The 24,971-nt window shown below is 44.0% G+C and overlaps 1 protein-coding gene across 6 annotated transcripts in view; it reads right to left on the bottom strand.

The window, feature by feature from the left end:
- Positions 1-23: 23 nt before the first annotated feature.
- Positions 24-24,971, bottom strand: part of neto1l (neuropilin (NRP) and tolloid (TLL)-like 1, like) — a 28,136-nt gene continuing 3,188 nt past the window's right edge. The window contains exons 5-13 of one of the 6 annotated variants that reach the window (XR_007960225.1): positions 11,227-11,268; positions 10,911-11,038; positions 7,234-7,316; positions 6,172-6,317; positions 3,976-4,089; positions 2,909-3,533; positions 2,616-2,690; positions 546-603; positions 24-442 (exon numbers count right to left, since the gene is read on the bottom strand). Coding sequence is in view for 3 of the 6 variants with exons in the window: in XM_052053752.1 (XP_051909712.1) it covers positions 2,630-2,690; positions 2,909-3,533; positions 3,976-4,089; positions 6,172-6,317; positions 7,234-7,316; positions 10,911-11,038; positions 11,227-11,268 (1,199 nt within the window). In the remaining 3 variants the exon portion in view is untranslated. Of the gene's footprint in view, positions 759-820; positions 2,691-2,908; positions 3,534-3,975; positions 4,090-6,171; positions 6,318-7,233; positions 7,317-10,910; positions 11,039-11,226; positions 11,269-24,971 lie in introns of those variants that run through there. The other 5 variants (XR_007960224.1, XM_052053755.1, XM_052053752.1 and 2 more) reach the window with 5 other exon arrangements.

Here is a 24,971-nt window from a genome sequence, read left to right as displayed (position 1 = left end):
GAATTGATGACACGACACAATAAATCAGTAAAGGTTTGTTTATTTAAATAGTCTGTCCAGCATTATCTTTATAATATCAAATCAATATGTAGATGACTCTATTAAATGAAAATGTAATGATCAAGAGTGACAAACTAAGAAATTATAATGCCCAGACATATGCTACCTATGAGAAGCGTTTATTAATGAAATTCATCACTTCATTTCCACACATCAACTTTTAGACATGTAAGCACCTCACGCAGCACCCAGTCTATAAATAAACATGGAACGTTTAACTGAAGCATGAAAATAATTTGTAAAAACCTGATTTATGTGTTTTTTTTTTCTTCTTCATGAACTGCTTTACATTAAAGGTATTCTCTGGTTTCAGTCATTTATCAATACTCCATGGCTAGTTCATCCTTGCCAGATGTGGTCCACAGGTACAGGAACAAAACACCTGTGTGGTGTGAAGCAAAGAAACAACTTGATGCGTTCGCCTCCTTCATCACTCTAATTACTCAGCCATATTAGTTCACAGAAGATTCACAAGGGAGAGAGACCTCCAAATGCTGTCAAACTTGGCAAGATGCAGAGGAATGATGCACCTGTCTGATGTATCTGTTGAGAAATAAAAACACCATTACTTCTACTCCCTTCTTTTCTGGGCCTTGCATGCTTTTTGTTCCCTTTCCTTCTTTTTATTTTTAATCTGCTTGTGATAAAATGGTCCAGACGTACTTATTTTAAGCGAGATGTCTGCTTCCATCTATTTACTGGCAAACGAACCGGTGTGTGACCTTGTTTGTGTGTGTGAGTGACCAAGAGAGAATGTGACAAAGAGATTAGGTGTGTGATTTCAAAAAGAGTCAAAAGACACTAAAACGTAGCGTGCACAGAGCACAAGCAAAGTTTTAAAGATGCCCTGAAATAATGCATGGCACGCGGTGGTTTCAGTCAGTCGGTAATGACAGCCAATTCATGGGAGAAAAAAAGAGAGGTCGACTGAAATGGAAGACCCATCTCGCAAATAACTGGGACACAGTTTTTATTTTCGCTGAGGTCATCATCCATCCATTTGATCTCCCATTGGTCCTCATTTGGGTCATGGGTGATCTGAGGGTGACTTAGGGCAGGAGGTGGAGTACAACCTGGACCAGTTTCCAGCCAGTCACAAGAGGAAAGGCTACTTTTCAAGAACTGCAGCGAGAATGTGATTGTGGACTTTAATTCTTAGAGTAAAAATGCATATGCATAGCAAAAATGTATGTGTATACATAGCAGAAAAAAAACTCTGCAAGTATTTTGTGTAGAGTTTACGTACATGCAAATTTGCTTTGCATGAGTGTATGTATGTTTGGTGCAGGTTTTAACTCCAAAACCAATTTTACAATAGATGATCCCTCCCCAAGGCGGTTGTCTTAACCTCATAATCCTAACAACACCACGGTTAAATTTTTGATTAAAGTCAATGTGAATTTCCGGAGGATAAATAAATAAAGAAACATCACGTTTCAGTTTGGTGGGCTACTCCACAAAGCAAACAAGAAACACACATTTCAAAGCGCTAATTATATCTGTGAGCGACGACGGCATGCGTGCATGGCAGATTTACATAATGAGACAAGTTGAACAAAGCAACAAAAAAAAACAGTGCTTTATTGTTATTTAAGATTAATACTGTTACAAAGCATCAATAAGAGCAGCCCTGAAGGATCGTTAGAATAACATTAAAAAAAAAAATCTTATTTTGCCTGAGTAGAAAAGTTGGGTTTTATACATAGACATTAAGCTTCCTACGGCGATTGTTAGGAGACAAACCAACTTGTAAGTATAGAAGAAAATGTGACACGATGTAGAATGTAAGTGCGAGCACGCGCACACACACGCACACATACTAAGGTTGAGATTTTTTTTAACATAATAATGTTTTCATACTAAAAGACAAAGAAGGCTGTCATGACAGACTGCTGCTTATAAACCATCATTAATGATGGATTAAATAAGTTGATAGGCTCCTCCAGGATATGTGGTACAGAATTTACAGAAATTGATGAACGGGATGCCTTAAAAGTCTTTTTCCATTTTCTTGTGTCATTTCAAGCGTTCATCTATAAAATATATTTTGAAATATGAAAGTTGGGCTTCACTAAAATGCAGCCATTGACAAGGCTTCAGATTATGTGCTGATGTCACCGAAACACAGTTTGCTATAAAACCTCACATCTTGTAGACTTTTTACAATATGTTGCTCATTTTTGCTGTAGGGGGAAAACAAAAAGGTTAACCCATCATGACTGGTAGCAAATGAAAATCAAGCTTGAAAATGAAAGAAAAAAGTCCATGCAGATCAAGCATCCACTTAGTCTCCAGTTTTGTCCACCAGAAAAAAAAAACAAAGAAACAAACAAAGAAAACGCATGCAGTAAAATTGAGCATTCCATGTTCAAACAAACACACTGAAACGGCCAGATGGTTGCAGGCAAGAAAACCATCTTAGTAAAGATAAAAATGAATTGTAAAAATCACAAACAGCGGGGGTGGGGGGGGCATCCATTCTTGAAAGCAAACTGTGCCAATGAGAACTACACAACAATCGACATCATCAAAATAGTTGGACGAGGAGGGCTTACCTTGAGATTGTCTCTCAGACCCTAGTTGTGTTGTACTCTGATTCATGTTTGCTCAAAGAGCCAATGAGGCAGAACCTGAAATGTCACGCCTCTGTATTTTAATACCAGTTTGCAGACAGTAGACACGTCACAATGCAACCTGTGCCGCTGCGTTCATGCAGAGTTGTCTCGTAACGATATGGAAGTGTCGGGAGCGGCGAGGAAAAGTGCATGCAGGCAGAAATTGTACAACCGTAACATCATTAAATTTGGGCCCGGCGCTCTTCCCTCATCAAAAATCTAAAGATACTGACCGCTGTACTGCCTTTTCGTGGCGTGAAAGCCGGTGGCTGGTGGTGGGAACTTCATCCAGGTCGTCGTCCAGGTCGCATCCATTGTCCGCTCCCTCTTGCGAGTAGCTGTGCTTCATGACCAAGATGCTCCTACGGTTCGCCGCGCTCGGCAAGAGGGGCCGCACGGACATGGGCGGCTGCGGCAGGTCCGCCAGGAGGCCGCCCGCCGTCGGGTCCCGCGCGCTCAGATTCCCGCGGCTCCCTCGCCCGCTGAGGGACAGCTGGGATATGTGGGCCGAGCACGGGTTGGTGGAGGAGCCACAGTGGTGGTCGTGGATGCAGCGTGAGGAGGCACGGCGGAGGGCGTGGTAGCTCTCAAAGTCTTCCGCAAGGTCCACGAGGTCTGCTGAGGCGGCGGCAGCGGTGGCGCTGCGCAAAGTGCACAGCTCGTAGTGAGGCGGCTCAAAGACCTCTTGGAACATGGTGGGGTCAAAGTCCTCACGCCGCAGGATGTACTTTTTGCGAGGCTGCTTGATTTGGACGATAACCGAGATGATGAGGAGGAGAAGGACAATGCAGCAGGTGACGCCGATGATGGTCCCGTTGGTGTTGTTCAGGTTGTCCAGGATGTTGGCTTTCGTGTTCTCTGTGCACGAGCAGAGGCATTGTTTATGAGAGTGAGTCGCGCCATTACGGATGAGCTCATTAGGTATGCCGGGAGGCCGTCATCAGATAACTATTATCTCGTTGAATTTATTCAATTTTATTTCATCTTGTGGTTGTATGAAATAAAATCCTACTCCAAAAAAAACAACAAAAAAAACTTTTTTTTCCTGTCTACTCTCACAGCGGCACAGCCTTCCCTCTCTCAGAGCTGCCAGCTGGCGCTTGTCTGTGAAATTGCAAACATCGGATTTAACCCGCCTCCGATTCGATTTACGCCACACGTCAGGCTTGATTTATGCCGATGCGACGTTCAGCATGGTGCAGAACAGTCAGAAAATTCCCAGGCAGGGTCGAAAAGGCTTTTAGGCCCACATCTAAAACATTTGGTACCTGGACAAAGATGTTGGATGACCACATCTCACCTTTACACTGATTCTCATCCCAGGGGTACACGCAGTTCTGCTGGCCGTTGCACACCAGTGTGTTGTTTATGCACATGTTACTGTGACAGAAGAAGGCATCTGGATCACACGGAGCTGTAAATACACAAAAGAGGAACACTCAGAAACACTTTTATTCCCGAAACTGAAGAGATTAAAATGAAAACAATGTCCTTCACTTGCTCACTCTATCCAAAAATATAGATTTTTTTTGTCTCCTACTTCTGTCAGATCATTATTAACGGCACCAAATCTGTAAGCTGCTTAAAAAATGTGCAAATGAGTTTAGGGGTAAGTCATTTCAAATATGTCTGCTCCCTCAAAAGTCATCCGTTGTTTGTTCTAATCTTCAAAATCATTTTTACTTGATGTGTGCGGATTGTGTCCATGACATCGGCGTGTCCTACAACTTGAATCACTCGTAAATCTTTTGTCCAAATTTGAGTTTGGTGCTCCTTTCTCATCAGCGGCCGTTAAATTCTCAGCAAATCTCTCCCCCTTGCCTCCCCCCTTAGCGTGGCCTTGCCGCAATCATCTGCCCGTCATCCCACGACTCTGCCCGTCGATGACGTCGGCGCAAGGGCGGACCGAGCCATCAAGTCGACGCGGTCATAAAATCAGTGCACTAATGTTACAGGCGACATCATCGTGGAGTCATACAAAGCCAAGGTGACTGTGTTCTCATTTGATCCGTCCATGTCTTCAACGGCAAAAAGATGAAATAAATTCCCCCTGTGTGGATTCTGATCTGGATTTGAACCAACACTTAATGGGCTATCCATTGGAAGACGCGCCCCTCCTCTATGGAGTCTAATTGAAAATTGACTGGCTGCCTTTTGAACTAACTCATCAATCAAACAACAAATACATATTTATATTTCAATCATGGAAATACTGTTGAATGTCCATATTGGCAATTTTTGCCTCTGACCTATGAATATCTGTGACTCCACAAATAGTATTAGATGTCATGGATATTCAAAATATCCACAGCGTCAAACACAATGCTTTAGCTCACTACTGATAACCAGCAGAGGGGGCCCAGTCTCTGCTTCTCACCTCTGAAGGCTCCTCTCGTCAAAGCCCAATCAGGGCGAGGCCGCTGAGTGATGCTCATAGTTCTAGGACAAAATTGTGACCACTGCGTTCGGTGATAAAAGTGCCCTTTTGCCCACACGCAAATGTGTTCCACAACGATACCGGAGGCACAAATTAATGAGCTAATTAGTAGAATAATTTGAGAGTGTCTGCACAAACAAGGTTGATGCAGCATAGCCCATTGATGTTGCTTTGTGGTTTACGTTTCCGACTACGACTATTGTCAGTTTGAATTTTGCTGTGAGAGCTCAAATGAACATATAATGTACATGTAGAATGTGTGTGTGTGTGTGTGTGTGTGTGTGTCAACCTGAAGGACACCACCATAATTGCACGTACAAGCAGTTGGGGGCATGCACAGATGATAATGATTGAATGTTTGCATGTGGGAATAGTGCACATCCCGCTGAGGCATCTCAGGGAGTCAGCAGCTTTCTAAAAGCTGACATTCCCTTCGGGAAAGCGCAATACTCGTAAAAACCTAACAGAACTTAAAAAAAAAACTACGAGGAGAATGTCTCAGCTTCACTTTTAGTTTTACTGTGTAAGCAAATTGGAGGAACATAACGTCGCCCGACGGGCTCATCGTCGGCCTGACGTTCTCAATAAATGACAACATTCAGTTGTTGGGTTTTTTTTTCGTCATTGAAAATAAACTAGATGTCGATGCAAAGTATTCTATCAACTGGTCTAAATATGTCCACTTCTTATTCATGAATGCTGGTCCGAAATGTATGAACACAGTCACGCCTACATCATGTCACTGAATAAATGGAAGAACTGTTCCCACGTGTAAATTTGACAGCGCTTCATGCATTTTGCAGTGAGCACTCTTTTCTTGGTTTAAAACGTGCGACACAAGCAGACGACTAAATTGAGTCACTCTCGGGGTGCAGCTGTCCATCCGCCGTTCAGCCGCCGGTGATGCTGCTCTCACGACCGAGGCCTTTCGGCAGAGGTGTTGCCGTGACAACAGTGCACCCTGCCTCTACTTGGTGAAAAGGTCACTAAAAAATGGTTGACTTTTCAGCGCATTCGCATAAACAGTGGGTGAATCACGTCACGTGAGATACGTCTTACGTTCTTGGTAGGTCGTGAAAAGGATGCGGAAGCGACTTTTGCGGCTGGCCTCATCCGCCCACATTCGAATGACACCCAAGGTCGACACCAACATGAGGTCATTGGCCACCGTAGAACAGAACTTGCTCTTCAGGTCCTCCACCGAGCTTGGGTGAGATAAGAAGTTCAGGAGTTGGTAAAAAAAAAACAAAAAACAACAACACAAACATTTCCCACACTTTTTTTCAGTGAATATTGTGTAAATGTCAATGACCACATTCAGTCTTGGTGGAGGCCATTTTAATTTAACTGGTGACCACAGCCGAATATTGCCTCTCCCGAGATAACACGCAACTCAATTACAGTTTCCAAGCCCGCACTTAAATCTTGCGTTATCTGATTTTAACACATATTATCTTGAGAAGAGGCTATTGATTTGCAAATAAAGCTGATTGAAGATGGAAGAAAACGCTTAGCTTTGTGTGTTGGCCAAAGTTATTTCTGAAAAGGACGACCTTGCATATTCATTGTTTCTGAAATAATTCATGGTTTTGCACAACTGTCGACAACACACAAACAAATTATAATTACATTACCTGCCCCTTTTTTCCTGTTGACATTTGTATTATTTTTTTCTTTTTTTTTTTTTTTACAGAATCAATCATTCACTGGATGTTTAGGATAACTTTACATCTTTAAAAAAAAATCATAGCTTGCAGTCCTGTAGCTACGTTTTATCATGATCATTATTATTATTATCATAAATGTTATTATCACCATTGTTATTATTAGTCATAATAGTAGACGAGAAACCAAAAGTGCGGTACATAATAAAATGACCGTCCCTATGGCAATTAAAGGTGGGTGGCACAATGTTTTGAAGGGCTTTGAGCAATAAAAGTTTTATCAGTGGGTGCGGGAAAAAGATAAGAGCAACTAATCTTATCATCACATCAGATATTACATTCTTCATCTCAATGTGGAGCGCTAAGACTGAGATTGTTTTTTTTTTTTTTTGTTCCCCCGAAGATAACAACGTGATTAGGCACCAATTAAGAAAAGCCTACCAAAAACTAGTCCTACCTGCCGCCGTCATACACTGCCACAAAGTTGCGCTTGCACTCATTGGAATTGGCCATCTCATAGTCGAGGAAACGTAGGTAGATCTACATTCAGAAAGGGAGACCAAGGCAGGAAACACACACACAGACACACAGGATTGGAAATCAAACTCTTAACTCAAAGCAGTCAACCCAAAATCAACATTGAACAAGAAATGGCAATTTTCACTGCACAAAAATACGCCAGAGTGGAAAAATGTCAAACAAACGCTCGAAATACACTCACTAACTCCCCCAAAATCGAACCAACTAACCAATCTAGGTAAAAAAACAACGTCTCTCACCATCTCCCTTGTGAATACTTGAAAAATAAGGTCTGATTCCGAAAGTGAAGGCCCTGACCCCACCTTCATACATACATCAGCCTCCGTGACTCGTTCATCAAGAGAAGATCGGCCCATCACATCCACGGTTCCACTTGGCGAGGCGCCGAGCCCGCCATCATTACGGTTAATGAGTCGGGCCGCTCATAAAGCGTGACAGGAGAACGTGACACTTTGAAACGTGCAAAGACCAAAGCTTGCTGATAGGGGATAGCTAATAGAGACTGCGATTTCAGCACGGCTTCAGTTAACGTGACGAGGGAGGCGGATGTCAAAAAGAAAAAAAAAAATAAACAATTGGAAAGCATAAAACCACATTGCGGATAAGTTGCACATAGGTCCATGTCGATAAGATCCATACACAGTCCAGGAAGACTCAATACAAGAGTTGCGATCATTCCAAATTCCACCCCCATGTTGTTTTAAAGTGCACCTCTCTGATGGTTTCAATCAAAACAAAACATTATTCTTTTGGATAACTCGTTCTGGATACCCAAAGTTTCGACAGGCTGACGAAATACGAGCTGGTTTGCAATGCAAAGTTGCAACCATCCATGCACTACATGTCTTGCCTACGGCGTGGACATTTCTAAAACAACGGCAATGGGTAGGGTGGGGGATTAAATCCCTATTAGTCCTTGAAGGCAGGAGCGGATGATGGAAGTGCTTCAAAAGACATTTCCTCTCCCCTTCGGGAAGGATGCCACATGGATTTTTAAGGATAACGCATTTTAACGTTGTTGAATTTTCTGAGCACGTCGGTTTGACAGCGGGTTGGTCGAGCCCCGCAGTAAAATGACAGGAATGGGTAAAAAAAAAGAAGAAAAAATAACGATGAAAAAGAATGCGATGCCAGTAATTGTTTAAGGAGTTCGAGCATCACTCCAAATAAACTTTTTGAGATTGACAGATTGACAGTTTTGTGCAGAAAAAAATGGGTTGTTATTTTTTAGGATGGCAAAAAATTAGGTGCTGATTTCATCACAAACCCAAATGACGGCAATGGATCAAATAGATACCGTCGGCAATTTGTAAGGCGAGAAGATGGCTTCCAGCAGGAAAATAGGCTGCCCGCTTATTGATTCCGGCAATGAAGCAGAATCCATCAGTGACTTGCGGAGGAATACGTTCACACTGTGGCTAAAAGGCCCTCGTAATGGTGAGTTCCCGCTGTTCTCCGCAGCCGCTGGCAACATCCATATTTCTGATCAATGCATGTAAAGATGCGCAAAGTGCAAGGCGGCGGAAAGCGGAATGAGGCGACATTGACAGCGAAGACGAGTTGGAGGAAGAAAGCAGATGTCTACCTAGCGAATCAGCCGACATTGTTGCTTGTCCACATTAGCGTCGCGGGTGAGCCGGAGCCCGTTACAACTGCTGAAGACTCTTCAGTTAAAATTCGCAAAAAGGTGATCGACTAAAGCAGGGTCACGTTCTTAAAGTCTACGACTGTGCCTATGACAGGCGTGCGAGACCACCTTGACCTTCTAGGCCCTGGGAAATGGCACAGACATTCATTCATTCATTCATTCATTCATCTTCCGAACCGCTTGATCCTCACAAGGGTCGCGGGGGGTGCTGGAGCCTATCCCAGCTGTCTCCGGGCAGTAGGCGGGGGACACCCTGAATCGGTTGCCAGCCAATCGCAGGGCACACAGAAACGAACAACCATTTGCACTCACACTCACACCTAGGGACAATTTAGAGAGTTCAATCAGCCTGCCACGCATGTTTTTGGAATGTGGGAGGAAACCGGAGCACCCGGAGAAAACCCACGCAGGCCCGGGGAGAACATGCAAACTCCACACAGGGAGGCCGGAGCTGGAATCGAACCCGTTACCTCTGCACTGTGAAGCCGACGTGCTAACCACTGGACTACCGGGCCGCCCATGGCACAGACACTTAACATTTAATTGGTTCTAAACGATGTACTTTATGATTTTAACCAATGTGCGAGACGAATGGAAGCTGAGTTTATTCGACAATACCAATTGCATGTTTTTAGATGAACCCCACTATTTCTTTGCCTCGCTCTTTGTGTTTCTTTGAAAAAAAAATGCTTAATTAAATCAGATATTTTATTAATCCCTTCTTTTCCCACATTGACTCTGGGGGTCCCCTTGCACTCTCTGGAGCGCTCCGATGCAGTTAATGAGAGCCTCTGGTATAGGATGTCGTTATCTACCGTCGCTGTTCTGTCTGGCACACCGAGGTAGTAGATCAGACTAGAATTGCAGTTTCGCTCCCGTTTTCTTCTCGTGTTTGTTTTATTTAAGACCGCTAAGCTCTCCCCTTGAGATGCCGTGACATTAGTCAAAAGGTATTTTGAAAACCTTCACCGTGTTTGGCAAAGGCATCGATTGTGTCATGCACTTTTCTTAAGTGCGCGACTCGATTGCAAAGTTCTGCAGGCTGTGTGGAATTGTATCGTGTAGAGCAGTGGTCACCAACATGGTGCCCGCGGGCACCAGGTAGCCCGTGAAGACCACTTGAGTAGCCCACCAGTGCCTGGACATTGTGATTTGCTAGTAGAAATTATGATTTAAAAATGCAAACATTGGCAGTACTGTGAGACATTTCGAAACACGATCAAAGTCTGACAATTTAAATCATCAAGTATTAAAAATAACCCATCCTCATATTATTGAAGGTATTTTGGACAAATATGTTATTTCAGACGTGTATCAATTTGGTAGCCCTTCACACAATCGGTACACATGAAGTTGCTCTCACCCTCAAAAATGTTGGTGACACCTGGTGTAGAGTATTCAAGGATATTTGTGCGAGGAAACAGGGTGTTGGGGAGATATAAGACTTGGGGAATAAGTCATATAGGAGCTAAGCAGCAAATGGAGCCATACATCACAGCGGCGCCGACGCTATCGTGCAATACGTACGTGCACGTGAGGCTGCGCCATTGTAACGTTTTGGTTTCCTTTTTTCAATTTGTATTTTAAGCCATCCTGTTCGGCGACTCGCAAATAGTACAGCACAGGAGAGTGAGCCAAGCAGTGCTGCAGTGTCAAAACCAAAAACATGAGTTTCCATCAAATTCTGGTCAGAATTCAGGATTTCTTTCCACTTTGATTGACTTACAGTATACTTCACGAATTGTTATTTCACTTCAAGACTTTCAGCTAATAGATGGAGGGACCAATAGTTCAACCTTGGAGGAAGACTGTGCATTTTTTTACTTATCTTTGTAGAAGACAGGAACTGTCGATATGTCTCATGGCTACAACTGTGCAGGAATAACTCACGAGGTGGGTGGCGAGTGTCTGTAAAGTTAAGTTAGTGAGGAGGGCAGCCGACTCACCTTGGAGCGTGGTGGCGCCCGGATGTACCATTTGCAGTCGACGGCCTCGTTGGCGCCAGCCTTCCCGTCTCTGGTGATCTGATGAGACTCCACAATACCTTCTGGGCCGACCATGTCGTACTGACATGCTGAAATGAAAACACACACACATACATCAGCAACAAAGAGCAAAGACAGCTTTGTCAGGTCAACTAAACAGAAAAACTCTATTGACATGAAAGTATCAGTGTTGTCATAGTTCATGCAAAAAAGTTACTTTACTGATTTTTTTTGCATGTGAAATGTTAAGAAAGAGGCAGAGAGAGAGACTACCTACCGGGTAGAGGTGGTGGTACTCCCAAGTCTGCAAAGTCAGGATCTGAGGAGAGAGCAGAGGAGGGATTCACCTGGGATGTAATATCACCAAATACCCCAAAATGTTTGAATATAAAATACACACACTATTATTTTGTTTTCAACAGACAAACCCTTTCGCTTCCCAAGTAACAGATTTGTCCTCATCTTTCTCAATGAAAGTACATGTGCATGAAAATAACTATAAATGTTTTTTTTTTAAACACTGCTACTATCCTGAACATACTCGTTCATACAAATTTGGAGTCGGATCTCATTTGCGGCCATGAAAGCTTCCACTCTTGAGGCAAGACCTCCAACAAGATGCCTGGGAATTTTTTTTTTCCATTAATCCCGACCACATGCGAGGTCACCGATTTGGGATTTAAGAGAGGGCCACGCTCACAATCCCTCCTCTACTGCAGAATGGCAAACTGCTCCTCATTGCTAATTCATACCTCTCTCTGCTACGTTCTAGGTTAATAAAAGAGAAAATAAAATGGGTAAAGTGTTAGAAGTATTTTAGAAAAAAATATAGAGGTCATTTAAAAGGGATACATTTAATCCATGATGAAGTTTCTCACATTGGGAGTGTGCCAAAGCCGTACCTTTTATCAGCCTTGTGAGAAAAGAAAAGTGTCCAGTAAAGTTTTGAAAGTCACCTTGAAGTAGAAGTTTTAAAGCAACTTTTCCGATAGAATGTGTCACGTTGTAAGAAATTAAATCAAGAACCTTGGCCGCCCTTGACCATTTGCAACTGATTTTCTTCACAGACTGCCAACAAGTCTTCACCCGTCACAAACTTGACCTCTGAGCCAACCCCATTGTGCTTCCTTTTTATGTTTACGGTATCCGTCAATCCATCTATTTTTCTTTAGCTTTTTATCCTCATCAGGCTTCCGGATGACTTGGAGCCAATCCCAGAATCCTCTGATGTCATCCCTAGGGTGCTGACATCCACTATTGCGCCACACTTGTCTGGTGTGCGGGAAGGACATATTAAGCAAATGATCCTTGTTATGAATACCAAGCTTTACAAACCGTGCTATTTTATCACACTGTAAGCTTCTATTAGGAGAAATAAGAACAAATCCACAGTATCTCAGTCCATTAATCAATGAGCAGATATTCTCGGCCTGACTTCAGCTCCTTTCTATTCGATTTTTACAATATTTGCTGAGAATTAAGCCCATACGATAATTTACTAATAGCTGTTTGCTCGTCCGAAATGACGTGCGTCACGGTGGGGCTAGCGTTTAGCATGTCTGCCTCCGAGTTGTGATGTTCGGGGGTCAGCAACCCGGAATGAGGACATGCGCTGGATGGAAGTTTGATGCCTCTGAAAGTGGCTCACTCGCCCGACTTCTGTGCCGGCAGTGCGACTTTGGTTCCCCCTCAGCGGCATTATGATCCGTCTCGATATAACCGGTTATTGACTGTCCGGCCCACGTCATATCATCGGAGTATGCTTAATGAAACGACCTGCAGAGTCATCTGCGAGATGATGAGTTTGATGCCCTTCTTGTGTTTGTATTTGCTCGGATGCTCGTCCCCCAAGTCTATTAGCCTCCTCTAAGATACGTGGGTGCCCGCAGCGAAGAGGAAGACGCGCTTGAAGGATGAGAAAATCAAAGAGTTAATGAAACGGCGACCTTCAGGTCATGTGCGCTGCTTGCGCCAGAGATTTATGATTGGTTGCTGGCATCACTTAACCCTTCCGCCGTCACAAGGCCGAGCCACCTCAGTGGAATACACGCATGTGAACCAGCGCACCTCTATTCCTGACATGGCAACAGAGAGCCCACCCAAAAGAGGCTGCTGTGCTTACAAATCTCTCTCGTGCGACCCATGACCTTTTAAAACCAGGGCTGCTGAATATCAAGCAGGTGGCCTGCGTTTCAACCTCAATCACTTCCTTTGCCTCCCTTCCCGCTTTGATTAATCGATTGATGCAAGACGCGCGCGGCGGCCGTATTTTGACATGTGCGTGACGTGCGGCCGAACGGAGCCGGGAGGGGTGTCGACGCGTGGGTGACAACATTCCGACAGGAAATGGTTTTATCTTGCGAAATAATGTGTACTCCTGTGTTCTTTTCATGTCTGTGTGTGCATGTGTGTACCATGCCATTCTATTCGAGAGTGGCTGCCTTTCCAGCAGCTCCTATATTTTGTTGTTCTACTTCATCCTTTCATCACTTTGCTGCTGTGAATTGGGAATTTCTCCATTGCGAGACTAATAAAGGTTTATCTTATCTTATCTTATCTTATTCAAGCTTCCCTGCATGCAACTCCCACCCTCCGCACGTGTGGAATTCTGAGCACATCCACGCGTTGCCACACCCACTGCTCTCTTCAGAAAGCTCAGCTAAGGGTGTAATCTTCTGGATCTTCTTGCATGCGCCCTATGCAACAGTACAAGCACTGTTCGGACACGCACACATCAGCAGAGGCTAACGTGCGGTTGCAGGAAAATACAGGCGAGTACAGAACTATTCAAAGGCATCGTGCAAAGCCTCCAGATGAAAACAAATTGCTTGCAGCTCAACATCATGTTTACATCGCTCACAGCACTGCGGAGTTTATTCACGTTAGCAGCCAAGACATTCAAATGACTACTTGTCACTGATTAACCAGCTTTGCGACGTGTTCATATTTTTAACTAAGCAGGCAGGCAGCAAAGTAAATTCCTAATAAGCACGGCTTCCCAGCGGTGTTGTGGTAACGCAGGCAAAACACCGTCTTTTATTAATGAGGCACTCGAATTGGGAATTGAAAAGTAAGCTCCGATGCTCCACATCCGAATGAATGAAAGTCCAAAATGTGAATGAGTCTCACGGTTGGCGCCGTGTTGTAATATCCCAGCAATCTCTCTTCTCTCTCTCACACATGCACACACGCGCACACGCACGCACACCCACACAAAACTCAATTTCCCAGTGGCCCCATTTCCTTTGAGCAGCTCCGCTGTGACATTTAAATAAGCATCTGATTAATAATGTCTGCTTAAGTGGTTGATCAAGCTAATAAAGTGATGTCATTAATCACGGCAGGTAGACCTGCAAGTAACGTTCAACAGACATCAAGGAAACATGAGACAGTGAGGAGGAAAAGGCAGAGCTCAGAAGGACTGCATACAGAACACTCTTGAACACACACACACACACACACACACACACACACACACCATTCCTGCACAATGTCATGACATTCAATAATGCGCGTTTTCACGAAAGGAGCATTTCTAGACTCAGCAGTTGTAGTTTACAGTAGTGTAGCGCCGCACTTCACCATACTTTTAAAAAGTACATCTACAGTAGTCAGAATACTTTTGTTACCATAAAACCGCCGCCTGGTGCAAAAGGCTACTGAAGAATCAACACAACCGCAACAATAAAATATTCAGGAACATTTCCTCAGACTGCTGATAAAGTACGCGATTGCCCCTTTGACGCTGTAGAACTGAGAATTACATTTTATTGAGCAAAGTTCGATAGAAATAGCGAGACATACAGCAACAGAAACATGTTCAGTAATACCTTTTATGTCGTATGCTGTAATGAAAAAAAAAATCAAAATAAACCAGGAAATAAGAAGTGGCAGGTGAGTATGTATCAGGCTTTCCAATTCGATGCTCATCCGTAACAGGATAATTTGGTCTTGTCAAGATTTTCCTCGAGAGTGGCGGCGTTGCCTGATATACGTCTAAAAACAGTTTTCACTAAAAGTGGCAGTGACTACCAATTATCCATCGAAAGACGTGACTAAGGTAGATAAAACAGAGCTGGGGACATTTGCTGCATTGATTTTGGTATTCACCAAAGGGGGGGGGGCTCAAGCCATTGTTCTTCACACTTGCGTGGGCACAAAGCTTGACATTGACTTCTACAGGAAGGATCGTAATTTCAGCACGCCCTTGAGCCTCAGATGCACCCGTGGGGGTTCTGCGTCGTCAGAAATGTCAGCATGGACAGGAGGGACGGGGGGTGGGGAGGGGAGTCATAGAATTTGATCGCTGCCCTTGTGTGTGAAGTCATGCCTTAGGTGAGCCATCATTGATTCCTCGATGAGAAGCTGCTATGATAGCGCTCGGCGTTTGGTGAGGTGAACAATTGTCATCGAAGACATCATATTCTGCTTTTCTTCCAGTCCATTTTCTTGAGTTAACACTGGGAAACATCTCGAGACCTCTCTTTCTCGGGGACCCACGTCCTCGAGCAGCACTTAGTGGCTCCCGAGCGTCGCAGGTGCTTCTGTCGAAGTGACAGACACATTCCATCCAACTTCCATTTGGGCAACCGTGCAGCAAATCAACAAATCACCGCTGAGCCACTTATTACAGCGCACACAAGCGCATGGCGGTGTAACCGAGGGAGACAAAGCGACATAAAAGGCCATTTCCGCAAAACAAAGTCTGAGACTCTTGATTGCTTCCTCAAGATTGTGTTTCGTCTCACTGTCACCAAGAGAAGGAGGGGCAAGAGACTCCGCTTTTCAATTTTCAAGGACCGGAGGGCTCAAACCTGTCAATGTCAAGTTGTCAACAATCTGCTTCAATTTTGCCAGCTGGAGTGATAAACAGCCAAATCCAGACGATCGTGAGCAGCCAATACAATCATGCTTGGATTCCAGGAAAGCCAAATGTGTTGATTGCTACTTTGACGAATGATACTTACGGCAGAATTGATTTCAACATGAATTTAAGTTAATTAATAGTTTGTGAGGGAGATAGGAGGGAAAAAAAATGTAAGGGATTTAGGCCAACTGGATTGCACTGCTGATGGCCACTTCCTAAGGTACAGCTGCGCGTGTATAATTACAGGGGCCTTTAGAACCCCCCCACCCCAGAATTCGTTTTCAGGTTTTGTGTGTGTGAAATTGTCGACATGCACTTCAAAGTCATCTGACCCTAACAGGGATAAGGGATATTGAAAATGGATGGATATTGTATACTCGTCTTTCTCTTGTTGAACAGATGATCAATTCTCTCAGGGGTTCAACATTCCACAACTACTGTATGTCGTTCTTCCGATTTCCAAATTCTTGGGACTAAATCTGAGCGGCTCTGAAGGTAGCAGCATCGGCTTTGCCTCAACTGCTTCAAGACACAATTAATCAGCAATCAATTAGCAGTCAGTGAATCTATGTCAAAGCAAAATGATTCTTTTCAATCGTGTCAAACTACCGCGAAAAGACAGTTTCGGTTGAGCGACCACCATGCAACGCGACGTTAAATCTGGAGGCGGGTGCTTCTCCAACAGACCTAATTGGCGGAGACGCATTCAGTACACCTCATTTATCTTACTGAAGTCCTCACCGGGCATTAACATGTCCTTCTTTCCTTCTCTCTCCCCACTCGCCCACACCGTCTTGCTGAAGTAGCCCTCAGTGCAATCATAGAAATTGTGGACAGTGCGGAGTTGAAGGAATATGATATTAACGTGTCTCCTCCTGGCATGCCTGGCATGGAGTAGAAAATGGGAAATGCGACCGTGTGTGTGCATTTTGCACGGACCAGATTTTGCATGCGTGCGAGGCCACTTCCAGATGTTCCATTCTGGCACGCCTTCCTGGTGACAGCGGCCATAAAAGCTCAAATAAAGCATCTTTGTCCCCCTTCTGTTGGTCTCCGGACTTTGAGTAGAAGCAGCCACTCAACTGAATCCCACAATCAATCTCAAGCAATGGGCTCACTGTGAGAGTGCCCTTGAGGGCTAATCTAAATGTGTACCTCGCATTTAGAATGTGCATGAATGATACCGGTAGCAAAGCCAGGCCTGGATTCCCTGAGGCATTGTGGAACGCTCGGATTGGAACTCATTCATATCCTGTTTTTTACCAGCTAACAAACGATGTCACACTTGTATGGCACTTCTTTTTTTCTTTTTTTCTAATAAAACAGAGATTATAATCTCAGTGTGGAGAAAGGCAATTTGTTCCAACATAAGCAATGACAGCACGCCCCCCCCCCCCCCCCCCTCAAATAAGGAAAATCAGCATCCCATCCATCCATTTTCAACAGTGTCGGTACTCAACGGTGACCAGGAGCCTGCCCCATCTGACACGGGCGAGATTGCAGGGGACACTCTCCACTTAAATGTTTTTGATTTTCCACAAAGCAATTCATCCATCCATCCACAATCCCAGCTCTCTTCGGGCAGTAGGCAGGGGACACCCTGAACCGGTTGCCAGCCAAAGTGTGCAAGTGTGTATGTGTGTGTGTATATATAAATACAGTATATATATACACACACATACACAAATCTCCAATGTTGAACATAGCTTTATCCTCCGAGTGCGCAAACATGATGTGACAGTACTGGTATTACAAAAATGTATAATGTAAATGCTCGTGTTTTTAAATACAACACAACACAAAATTGATTCGTCTTTATAATCCAGATGATTACAGCAAAAGATTTGGTTGCTTAAATCCCCTCAAAACAATACAAACCCAGTCTTATCTGCCAAATCCCCTGTGTGAGCTCACATGACTTTAGATTTTTTTTTTTTTCTTTTGTATGACAGGGACATGGAACCAACCTTCGCATCCAGAAACAGGACTTCATTTATCAAGTGTTGATACGGTGACCATTTTTTTGGGTCAAATAAGATAAGATAAGATAAGATATCCTTTAAAAGGTGGGCCACTTGTTTGTATTCAACTTTAGGACAGATATGTTTTGATCATGCGTGTGAGAGCGCAAGAGAATGAGAGAGAGAGAGAGAAAGTCCAAGAGAGACTCTGTCAAAGTGCCAGCCCACCTCACGGTCTTTCATCCTTTCAAAGTTTCATGCCGATGCAAGACAGCTTCTATCTGGCTCTTCTCCTTCATCCCACTGCCTGTAGCCATCACTTGAAAACGTCAAATATACTTATTGTCAGCTTACTTATTGTCATCCCATCTATCAAGCGTGAACGTTTCACGTCTTTGTAGCTTTAAATTCGGTGACAATTGATCACTCCGATTGGCTGTGAGCTCGCGAACCCGTGCATGAGATAGAAGTAGACCATATGAAGACACAAAAACAAATGCCATCATCTTTCCTCCTTGAAATGAGCCGCGACTTCTTCACATTGACTTGAAGGTTGAAGAGAACACGTGAAAGCAGACGTGTTAAAGTGTCCTCATTTATCCAACATCAATTGGGGGGGGCTTTTTCCTTTGCAGCTTTAAGCATGGATCAGACCTACTTGGCAGGAGGACGTTCGGCTGCCACGAACATTAAAACGGATGCTCACCAAATACTAGCCCTTGGCATTTCTCCCTAAGGGTGCTGCAACATACTTTATTTGACACAACAAGTGACCTTATACTCCCCCTGATGGACATGAACACGTCTTACACTGGCTACGGTCATTCCTTGTCCTTTATACGGCAGGCAGCCTTGGACAGGTTAACTGCGGAACTTGTGTGGAAATTGAGTGAAATAAATATCACCGATGCTTGACAGGGCACAAGGAGCCAAACGACGAGATTAATGCCGTTTAAGCCCTCAACTAACACGTTACGCAACAGGTCGCACCACTTGCTGGAAAACAAGAACTTCTAGGGGCAAAAAAATAAAATAAAATCATACACGACTTCATCTGAGAACATTGTCTTGTTTAATGAGATTGTGTTGCAACCTTCTTATATTCGTTGTTTCTTCTCATATTTTTACTCTATAAGCACCCTCTTCCTTTCAAACAAGTATTTTAATATCCAATAATTGCCACCACTGTGCCTCCTCTGAGATATTCCAACTTCAGCGGCATAGTAACAGATTTCACAAGGCTTTCGGGGCCCTTGAATTTAGAGGTTCTTTTACATTTTGTTTATGACTATTTTACCCATGAACTACCCCCCCCCCATAAAAAAAGAAAAAAAAAACGCTGCGAAATAAATCGAGCGACTGACACGTTGCATTATGTCGGTTAAGAACTATAAAATCACTCCGATGTAATTGTGTGTAGGTTGTCTGTGGACATTTACTCGATTAGCTGTCCTTCCCAATTTTACAACCTTGTAAACCGTGCACATTAAACTGTCAGCTGCAAAAAGAGTCTTTATTCGGCCCAAGGTGTGGACCAGCAAGTAGATCATAATATAAGGAGTTTTGTTTTTCGCATTTGCTAGTGTGACAAAGCAGAACGAGGGAACGCTGCAGCCTGCACGGTCAGCCATGTACCATGACACCAACAACTTCGCAAGTGAAAAAATGGAGAGACTTGATTTTTACAATTCAAAAAAAGTCTTGCATGTGGATGAGGTGAGAAGCAAACTTTGAACAACTTTCAAATGTTATGTGATGCTACACGATTAAAAAAAAGGGAACTCTTTCTCTCAAGCACTTCATACATGAGATGGAGCGTGACAGCCTAATTACAAGGTTGCTGAACACCGCCTTGGGTAAACAAGCGAAGAAGTGGATGGAGAAGATAACACAATGAAACATCCAGGATGATGAGTATTTATTTTGGCTAAAAGATTTACACCCATTCCAATTCTAGACAGCGTTAAAATGGAGTGATTTGTATCTTGGCACACATGTGAGCAGGTGACTCTTAGAAACGCGCAGTCAGAGCTGCAGCAAGTGAGCGTCCTGCTCATCAAAGGAGGAATGAATGATGCCCCGAGATGTCGCTACTCCAACATTAAGGGCCCATTCAACAATCGCGATGATCTAAATTGAAAAGAATATTGATAACAACTTAGGGATCGGCCCTTAATTGCAGCAGTCATGCATCAGTTGGGTTGCATAAAGATGTCGGCTGGAAAAGGGGGGGGGGGGGGGGAGATAAGCACATCCTTTCGAGAACATTTTAATTTTCTCAAATTGGCTTTTCGGATCCGGTCGGCGATCTGGATGTGCCTCGACTACATTGCTGTGAGAGGTTTAATCAGATATCAGAAGGGGTATTAGTGGAAAAAGAGGTTGATTCAGTTTGAGGTAATGAAAGCCTGCACTTTGGTTCATGCTGGATAATGGAAAAAATAAATAAAAAAGCACAAACAACCAGAAATGAAGATATCATGAACTCTGCTTTAATGAATATCATATAAGGACTTCCACCCGCTTCAAATTCAGTCTTTAGCCACTCGAGTCCTCTCTTGAAGGGTCGTTCCAAGACCAAGGAGCAAAGTAATCGTCCAAACTCTATTTCAAACTATTAACTATATTATGAAAGGTCATTAATTCATTTTCTATATTGCAGTCATCGGTGGCGGTTATTGACAATGGAGGAAAACGAAGGAAAACTCCAAAAAGCAGCAGGGTGGGTTGAACAAGATGTATTGAACAAAAATACCAACAGGAATAAACTGGGAAAAAAAACTAACTGAAGTAGTCAAAGTCCTGTATACCAAATACTGTATCACCTAAACAAAAACATAACGCACACCTTCTAAAACCTTCAGCTGGTCATACCCCAGAATATTCTCTCAAAAATCGTGGGAATCATTTTGATGCATTAGGCAAAAGTAAGACAAGCCTCGAAGTTCTTTTTTAGGCCAGCAGTGGTTTGCGCCTTGTCACAAAGCCACGGGTGTCATTTTTGACACGGTCCCTTTGTCTTGTCATGAACACACCGACCTTAACCGGCCAACAGTTCCTTGGGTTCCTTTGTGACCTGGTGGATGAGTCATCGCTGGGCTCTTGGGGTAATTTTTGTAAGCTGGCCACTCCTGGAAGGTTCGCCACTGTTCAATGCCTTTTCAATTTGTGGATAATGGCTCCCTCCCTCATTCTCAGGAGTCCTAAAGCTTTCGGAACAACTCTGTAACCCTTTCCTATAACTTTAGTTCTCCTCTACCTTGGAACTTCTTCGGCTCATGCTGTTTTGCTGTCGCTCAATGAGAGCTTTTGGGCAACTTCATTTTGTCAGACGATCGCTTGATTGAGCGGCTCTGTGGGTCATCGGGCTTAGGTGCGGTCAGTGAAAATGAAATGAAAACAAGATCAATTCATAGGAGTCAAGTGTACTTTTTCACACGGAGGCAGGTAGCTTGGAATATTTTTTTGCCTTTTGCCTATGGACTCTGTGCGACGCGATGAATGGTCCAGTAATCCACTTTCTCAAACATGATTCCCTCCTCACTTCCGTGGAACAGGCATTTCATTCTATATTTTGAATGCGTAAAAGAAAATAACGTCAGCAAGACCCCCTTCGGAAAGCTAGCACTAAGCGCTTTCCAGGAATGTGCCTTTCAGGCAAGGTTGTTTTGAACACACCATACACCGTTTGAGGCGGTTACTACGGCTGCCCTGTGTTGCCCGTTACGGTCAGAGAAGCCAATTTGGAAACAGAAGCTAATCAGCCAATTGGTCTTTTCTTTTTATAGATGGTGGCGAGAAAAGCCCACGTCAGCCCGATGAACGTTCAAATAAAAGCCTTGTGGGGGCAGCCGCATCCTTTTATCAGCTATCAACGATGCCACTAGTCATTTCTGTCTTTCATTTGGAGACGATAATTCCCTGCGGCGTGTACACTGCGCCTGGTTTTTGTTAGTTTCCTTCAGCTGTTCTCCGAGATGTACATTTTCCAGCGTGGGGGCATAATAAGAGGTAGCAGCAGTGGCTGTGTGGCCACATGTATTGTATTGGGCTGCTGTGATTAATCGTGCTTGCCAAATGGAAAATGAAAAGCCAGCTAGGCTGTACTGCTCGGCCTGGTTGTTGGCGAGGAGAAAAAAAAAACAGCTCGTGTGATTGACTTTGCTGCCTTTTTAAACACATGCATGCACTCGGCAATCTGTCAAAAAGACTTCAGTCATCCGACAGAGGGAGACATTCTTAATTGACTGTGTACGCTCATTGGGGCCATGGTTGAATCATAAATGTGCTTCTGTGCCTCAATAATCACGGATAGCTGAGGAAGATGACCAAATGTGCGCCAGGGGTCAAGGTCTCACCACAGGACTTAATGATGTGGCCCTTCCTGTTGGGACTGATACGTCATGATGGTTGACAACAAACAAGCAGGTTTTCTCTGAGTGTAAAAAGTACAAAGTAGCGATCAGCTCAAATAGTGCGTTGGGGACTTCTACTTGTTTTCTATGTTGCGAGGGTCAGGGGTCAGCTCGAAACTATCTCAGCTAAGCTTAATTGAGAATCAGAGTGCGGCCTGGAAATTCCATCCAAGACAGATCCTTAGTTCTTAATGAGGTGGCCTGTGAAGTTTGTTTCTGCGTTTTGGCTTCCCCTAACTGATTTATGTATCGGAAATATGGAAAATGACTCACATTTAATAATAATCGCTTCATGGTGTGGCCACAAACACTGGCATCATCCCCCCTGCTGCACAACCCCCCCACCCCCAAACCCATTACCTATTGAATTAGCCGGATGCCAAATGTGATTAAGGTCTCTAAGGAATCAGACATTTGCTCTTAGTCGATAAGCTGGCTATGCAGAGTTCATGTCGCTGCCAAAACTGGAATGGAAGAAAATGGGTGAGCAAAGTGCGGATAATGAAAACAAAACATTCATAGCTCTGCAGCTTGTCCTGGAAGTTAGCTCTCTTGAAACAGAATCATGCCACAGAGGGGAAAAAAAAGGAACGTCCATCCACTTGAGTCAGATGTTTGAGAAGTAATGCTCGCACGCATACAGTATGCAAACACAAACACACATCTCAGCCAAAGATACAAATAAACAAGAGCACGAATAAAACCCAGAAGCCACGTTGGGTTACATTACCTGAAGCTACAGAAGCACCCGTCCACCACTGGAAAAAAAACCCCAACAACAACAACACCATCTGTGGCTGAGCAGCAGGCCTGGCTAACAAACCGTCATAGAGGAAGGTGGAAGGCTAAGCCTCTGATTGATCAGCAGTGTCATTGGTGGCAAGCAACCCAAAGAGTTCAAGGAAATAAAAATGCTAACGCCGAACGGTGAGTTAAGCTCCACGAGGTTGATAAACTCTGACTGGTTGTCCACGGAGTGAAGGCTCGTCATCTGATAAGCTGGTGAACGATCGAGGCTGCGTTTTTTTAACAGTCGGGAGCGAAGAAGTGAGCTGTGATATGGGAGCGTGATGGCAAAGGAGTCCGATGAAGTAAAAGTGGGGCTGAGGGTGACTCACAGTTGTGAATTTGCTGTCTCATAACTGTCGAAACGCCATGCATCATCCGTGCGGGCCAGACTACAACTGAAACGTGCATCACAGATGAGACCGAACCCCCCCCCCCCCACCCCCCCAACAAAACAACACATCAAACAACAACTTTCATTGATCACCGACTATCACAATCGTTCCGCTGTTGATTAAGTCCCTGAGTATTTTGTGCTCATGTGTCGTCAGAAAAAAACAGCAATATATTGGGAAGCCAATCTTCTCGTGGATGCGGCGTGCGGTCCACGACACGGAAACCAGCGGAGAAGAAAAGAGGCAGTGTTCCGGGCAGAGTATTTTTGTCGGGGTGACGGCGGGCCCTTTTTCCACAGCTGCAGGTGGTGTGCCTGCAATGTTAACTCACCCCATCAGTTCCCATTTACTCCAAAACAGCAGCAGTGCTGAGCGAATAGTGTCATCAGCTGAGCTGCTTCACAATTCGTCAGCAACTATTCATCTTTTTTTGTGTAATGTCAGGTTGATGAAGCGAGCCGGCGACGCTCTCCCAGTCGGCTATTATTTCCAAAAGTCGAATGAAAAATGAAACGGGGTCGTTTTCTCGGTGAAAAGACGTTCAAGCTGGGAGCGTTACTTCGGGGGAATCGTATTACACACGAGGAGCATGCATAAACTGCTAGTAATGAAGTACCAGACATTTCCCCCCCGTAGAGGAGAGACAAAGAAACAAATGGTGGGCAGCTCACAAGGACAAGGAAACAACTTGTGGAGGAATGTGACTGCAATTGTCACGAGGAGAAAAAAAAGCGACACGATGGTGTTGTTTGGCTCTCCAGTGTGTCCAGTATTGTCGATGTGATGCAGAGTTGTGACTCCCTTTTAGAAATGAACATCTGCATTCTTTTCCTGTTTCTGTTCACTCTCCGACAAGAGAAACAGTGTCACGGGTTTGGTATTGAAAGAGCTTGTTGAAAGTAAATGCAAATATGCAAATGTTATTTTTTTTTCATTCGATGGCAGGGGTTGTCAATTCTGCCTTGCAACAGGTGGAATGACTCAAAGTATTAACATGAATGAATTGGGACTATTATTTTGACGATCATCATTCCCTGAGTTCCTTAGAACATCGCCATTAGATGCAGGAAAAGTGCGATAGTATTCCTTGTATGTGGCCCACCTAATTGCTTTGTTGCCAACCATTTCTCCCCGCATAGAAACACCGAGTGAAACTTGAGTGAGATCTCGGCACAACCGCCCCCTCCTCACAAAACATGGGGTGGGTGGGCTGCCTCCATTCTAACTCGTGTATTCAATCTTAAGTTTTTTTCTCTGAAGCTGTTCTCCAACCAGCCTCGGGGCGGGTCAAATGGAATTGTGAGCCTTTCACCAGTTCGGCACATGCGGCATCAATGTAGGACAATGTTAAGTGGACCAGTAAAAAATCCGGTTTGCCCAGAAAGATGGCTTTGCATTTGTAGAATGAGCAAATTTTATGATGTCATTTCTACTGTAGCTTGAATGACACCAACGCACTTTGTTGTCAAGGTAGCGTTTTACGCAGTTGTTTGACAAAGCTCCGTCCGAGAGGGTCAAAGCGAAAGAAACATATGGACTCGTTTTCGATCCACACATTTATATGCCAGGTATACGATGGGAACGAAAAGCAAAAGTGA

This window comes from Hippocampus zosterae, chromosome 20 (genome assembly GCF_025434085.1).
Source record: "Hippocampus zosterae strain Florida chromosome 20, ASM2543408v3, whole genome shotgun sequence".
Lineage (NCBI taxonomy): Eukaryota > Metazoa > Chordata > Actinopteri > Syngnathiformes > Syngnathidae > Hippocampus > Hippocampus zosterae.
The sequence above is the reverse complement of the archived record's forward strand: the minus strand, read 5'-3'. Positions and strand labels throughout refer to the sequence as shown.